This window comes from Vollenhovia emeryi, unplaced genomic scaffold (assembly GCF_000949405.1).
Source record: "Vollenhovia emeryi isolate VEMERY1.0 unplaced genomic scaffold, V.emery_V1.0 DF939172.1, whole genome shotgun sequence".
NCBI lineage: Eukaryota > Metazoa > Arthropoda > Insecta > Hymenoptera > Formicidae > Vollenhovia > Vollenhovia emeryi.
In genome coordinates this window covers 184203-189865 of record NW_011967194.1, presented here as the reverse complement: position 1 = coordinate 189865, position 5663 = coordinate 184203, and the positions used below count along the sequence as shown (strand labels likewise).

At 48.5% G+C, this 5663-nt stretch overlaps 1 protein-coding gene across 1 annotated transcript in view; it reads left to right on the top strand.

Moving 5' to 3' along the window:
• Positions 1–634: 634 nt before the first annotated feature.
• Positions 635–5663, top strand: part of LOC105563666 (RNA pseudouridylate synthase domain-containing protein 2-like) — a 143843-nt gene continuing 138814 nt past the window's right edge. The window contains exons 1-2 of the mRNA XM_012015438.1: positions 635–1015; positions 2860–3068. Of these exons, the coding sequence (XP_011870828.1) occupies positions 745–1015; positions 2860–3068 (480 nt within the window). The 5' untranslated portion in view covers positions 635–744. The remainder of the gene's footprint in view (positions 1016–2859; positions 3069–5663) is intronic.

The following is a 5663-nucleotide window of genomic DNA, read 5'->3' as shown; positions in this document are numbered from 1 at the left end:
TTTTAGAAAGAAACAAACATGAATTAAACTTGTAAGATTCAAGTTAAGCAACGTTTTGTCTAAGGCTCGGTTTCACCAACGTTGTTTAACTTTAAGCTTAGCTCAATTCGTTCTTTGTCTCTTTCCCACTATTTTAGAAAGAAACAAACATGAATTAAACTTGTAAGATTCAAGTTAAGCAACGTTTTGTCTAAGGCCCGGTTTCACCAACATTATTTAACTTCAAGCTTAGCTCAATTCGTTCTTTGTCTCTTTCCAACTATTTTAGAAAGAAACAAACATGAATTAAACTAATATTAAAGTCAAGCGACGTTTGGCCAAAGACCCGGTTTCACCAACGTTGTTTAACTTTAAGCTTAGCTCAATTCGTTCTTTGTTTTTTTCCAACTATTTTAGAAAGAAACAAACATGAATTAAACTAAGATTCAAGTTAAGCAACGTTTTGTCTAAGGCTCGGTTTCACCAACGTTATTTAACTTTAAGCTTACAATTAGTTTCGTTCGTTCTTCGTCTCTTTCTAAAGCAACAGTTGGAAGGAGACAAAGGACGAATTAGGCTTGAAGTTACGCAGCATTGTTGAAACCGGACCTTAGAAGTATTACGGCGCAACTTTGCTGTCCCGCGAAAATCTATTGGCATTTTGCCTGAAGACGCGGTAATAATATCGATCGGCTGAATCATGATAATGTACCGACGGTACGAGCTGCGCGCTACCAGTTGCCCCTCGCGACAGATGTCGCCAGTATGAAAGATTCGCCGGCTCCAGTGCTCGCGGTTGTCTCTTGGTCGTTCGGCGCGCCGGGATATCAAATATCGCGTTACGTGCAGGATATGATAGTCCTGAGGTCGCCAATTTCGACAAAGGTGGTGTCGACTCGCTGTCGCCGTAAACTCGGTAGCTCGTTGGCGCAGCCGCTCGCTTCGTGGCGGAATCTCGCGGTGTTTCGCGCGCGCACCGATCCGTGTCCTAACCTCGTTCGCGGGTGGTCGAGTTGGACGTTTCGCCGTCACGTACGTAAGTATCTCTCGACGAAATCGCCGTCGAGTATCACCTCGGCGCGAGCCGGAGGGCTCGTCGTGCCTCGGCGCGCGGGGCGACCGCGAGGAAGAAGAGCGGAGCTCGCTCGCGAGGCATGTGCGCGCCGCGTGCCCTTCGCGCGACGTGGAAAAAGGGCGCACGGCCGGGAATCGTTGCTCGCGCGCGCGCCGCCTCCTCGGCCGGCCCGTTAATCGCGGGCGCTCGCTGCAGGTGCCCGCCGCGCTCTCCTTCCTTTCCTCCCCCTCCAGACGCCTGTCGCTGCACCGGCCATGTGCTCGCGCGCGTCGACACGTGCACGCGGCGCGTATGAATGAAACGTCACTCGCGCCAACGCGCCCGCGAGCGCATCGATCGGATCGCGCGTCCGCCGATTCCCGTCTTGCGCTCGGCTAATGATTAATCGCGCTTTCCGTCGTCGAGCGAGATAAAACCGCCGCCGCCGCCGTTACGCCTCGCGATATTGGGGCGCGGTGATTAATCGCGGGGGGGGGGGGGAAGGGAACGCGATCTGTCGTCGGCAGCGCGCGCTAAACGCGGCCGCACGCGTGTATACTCGTGACGTATCGCGCGATGCATATTCATGGCGGTAAGGTGACATAACGTAAGAATGACGGGCAGTTCTCTCGGCGCCCGGCGGTGGCCGAGATTCGGCGATCGAATGTTGCGTGTGGAAATTTTCGGAATAGATTCCGATCGGAATTGCTCAATGATCCTCCTAAGATTTCTATTGTGTTTTCCCGGGGGAAACGGAGTAATTCCGATCGAAATCCACCGCGTTTTCATAATAGGTACCCTGTTCCCGGGCAGCACAAGCTGACGTTACTTGCCGTCATTCTGACGTCGAAGCGTCATCTCGACGTCTCCTTTTTCCATTTCATCGGCCGAGTCCTTTTTGTATGCTTGTTTTTTAATTACACTAGGACGACACGAGCGCGACACTTGATAGTTGTCGAAATTCAATCATCTTGTCGCAGCTCGTAGCACGAAGTGAGACGGCCAATCATTATCGCGGAAAAGAGGCGGCAACTTGGAGACTTTCGAGTATCGACTTAACACGCCTTCTTTTATTTCAATTGTGTCATATTATTTTTTTTCTACTTTTAATTTTGTATACAATACCCTTCGACAAAGGAGTGAAACTGGTCGAAGTGTCGCCGGCTCGTTACCTGCTTCGTAATCCACAACTTATGCTTCTCCTCCGCTGCATCTTTCCCGGCGGACCAGCTTCCCCGGGAGACGCAATGAATTTGAAAGTAAAAAGATGGTTAATCCGTTATAATTCTCAACTTGTTCTTTTTCGTCGTTGAACACGGATTCCGATTAACTTAGCAGGGTCTACTAAAGATAGCACATTCGCAGTAAACGGGCCAAGAGTTTCTGCGATATTCCTCGTTCAATTCTTCGCTGAGGAGTCAAAAGTTAATTGAGATCTCGTGCAATTTCCTCTGTCTCTCTCTTTCTGCCTCTAAGGTTTCCTAAGCGAAAATTAGTCGCATCGACAGTCTGTTCCGGACCCAGCGAACGAGCGCGAGCGAGCACGAACGAACGACGGGTTTCGACGCAAAAATGAGGCGCGCCGCGAGTATTCGCGGGCGAATTGCTCACACGTGCTTGGGCTTTTCGTTACGTGCACTATACATTTTCAGTACTGGCAGTGAATATCGGAACGCAGGCTCGTTTGCTTCATCATAGATCGCGGACGTTTTTGCGCGACGTCGATCGCTTCGCGGTATTCAACGGGTTAAAGAGAGAATAGCGCATTGCAATTTCCAAGACGTGTGCTAAACGTGTTCTATTCTTTTTCCGTTTTTCTTTTACAGTTGTCCAACGAGTCGAGGCGATTATCGGGGCCGAGCGGAGGCGCACGACGTCAACGTTGGAGCACGACATGGTGAAGATGACCGCACCGACGCAATCCGTCGATGGCCAAACGCAATTCGGTAACGCGCGCGAGCTCGAGCCGTCGGACTGCATCTTCGTCTTCAAGAGCACGTTCTCGGATTACGAGGAGCCGCCCTCCGACGAAGAGGTGAGTGCCGCAACGTTCGCTCGCCGCTACATCGCTTTTCGTAGGCGGCGGTTCAACAAGGCGAGATTTTACGCTACAAAGTGGTGCGTCCAGTTGCGAAAACTGGTTTACGTATCTTTCGAGTATCGCCGGAATGTCGCAATCGCATCCTGCGCCCGATCGAATCCCCGTAAAAAGAAAGTTGTGCTTGGTTTACTTTTTTATTCTTAAATTGCGACATCGCGCGGTGCAATATGTAATTTGTTACGGCGGCGTGTAATTTTCGTATGGGCCGAAAATTGCGGCTCGGTTTGCCGGGCGAAAAGTGCCGTTAGTTCCGCTTCTCTCGCGAGAGCTCGGTATAAATTATACTCGTTAATTGCCACATTGATGTCGCAATATTCGATTTAATATTATATTTTATATGTTATCTCTTCTTTATCGCGACGATATTTTCAGGGGAAATTTTCGTTACATTTAATTTGTTTCTCTTATTTTCGCGATGCGCGAACTGAAATCGCTTTGTTGTACATAATTATGCTGCCAAATAATCATAAAAGAATCTCTCTCTCTCTCTCTCTCTCTCTCTCTCTCTCTCTCTCTCTCTCTCTCTCTCTCTCTCTCTTTCAGTATGTTGTATATAATAACATACTAAGAATAATTAGAAACCGGTTCGTTTAAACATACGTAATCCAATTCCGATCGAGTGCACATGCTCGCATACTAATAGGAATCGTTTAGTTTGTAACGCAAGGTTAAACGGTTTCCGCACGTTCGAATTTCGCGACGTTCACGCGACCGCACGCATATCGGTATGCCGCGCGCGCAAACTACAGCTTAGGCATCACATTATGCGCGATTCGTGATTTGTGTATGCGTGAATAAGCGTGGAGGAAAAATTCGTCGATTCGCCTTGCGCAATTCGCCATTCGCTGTGCTTTGCTGGCCGAGCGGGTTTTTTTTTACGAAAACAGTGGCTTTTATGACTAATATTGAAACTTGACTACACACTGAGAGACCCAGTTTGTTGAATGAAACAAAATTTAGTCGACTCGAGTGAATTTCTTGCTCGGATATGAGCAAACAAATCTGTCAGTTGATACAACAAAAACTTTAGTTGGAAAATTTGGTTGTATCAACACACTTTGGTTGAGTGAACATGCGCAGAATCCTTTTATAATATTCAACTAAACGATTCAGTCAACAAAATAATTCGACCAAATTGTTTCGTCTCATTCGACAAAATGGGTCTCTCAGTGTAACTGTGGACTTATATGATGCAAGTCCTGTGACAACAGGTAGAGGTATAAAGTCGTCACGTAATAGCGAATGTCCAACGAATTCCTGGGAAACGCGGCGCGCTAGCTTAACGCCCGGTCTACAATGAGTTGTTAGTCGTTAGTCAGAAGTCGGAATTATATGTCGGTCCTTTTTCTTCCACCCAGAAAGGAAAAGGATCAACATATAGTTGCGACTTCTGACTAACGACTAACGACTCATTGTAGAACGGGCCTAAAGCCTCCGCTACAATGATTCTCGGTTCTGTCTACAATGGTCGTAGTCGTAGTCGCTCGATAAGAATTGACCAATCGCAGTCGATTATTCTTACGACTACGACCATTGTAGACAGAACCGAGAAACATTGTAGCGGAGGCTTTAGGGTTACGCGCGCGAGAGGCGCTCGGATGTTATAACGTGTTTAGCAAATAAAGTGGCCTCCTACGTATCTACGTGTTAGCGATTGTCGTGGGACCGGGAGGAGGCTTCGATTGGCTCCTACGGTCGATGTCGGCCGCCGTTGCGAAACGAGGAACGATAAAAAAAAAGTCGAGGGGACGATTTTAAAGCACGACTTTACGGTCGATCACATGGCGGCGAATTAAATTATTCCGCTCCACATTTTTCTTTCAGTCGCAAGGGTTCTCGTGCGTTCTCTCTCCCTCTCCCCCCCCCTCTCTCTCTCTCTCTCGCTCTCTTTTTCTCTGTTTCTCTCGCATTTTCTCGTTCGGATGCAGTAAAGTCCGATACCACGCTGCACAAACGCTTTAATACCTGATTGCTTTCCGCTCTGCGTGTGAGACGTCTCGCTCGGGGGGAGCTTTGGCAAAATATATATATTATTCAAAGGCGCACCCACGTCATAATCGCTCGCGTCTGAAATACTCGTCTCCGGCGTAGGGCGCGAAATCGCGGTTGAATTATTACCGCGATAAGTCTCTCTATCGCGGCGTATAAATGATTGTCGTGTTACACAATGGGATTACCCGCGAAACAGGATTTCCCGTTTTTCCCCGCGTGAAACGGAATGTGATTAGTGTGCAACGGGGAGGGAGGGGGTGGGGGGGATGAGAGAACTTTACATTTCACGTTCGGACAAAGGACACATCGCGGTGTGGAAATTTTATATATTTAATGTGGAGGCGCGTATACGTCGCCGGGGTAACAGGTCGTTTCAGCGACACCCGCCTGCGAATTAAAATTTTTCCCGAGCAGCGCCGACGCGACGCTCGAGACGAGCGTCGGATCTTAAAAGGGATCATATTGCACTGTCGATCATGAGCGATTCGTGCATAATGCACGTCCTGCCGCGTCGGCTCACGATCCTACGTTTACTTC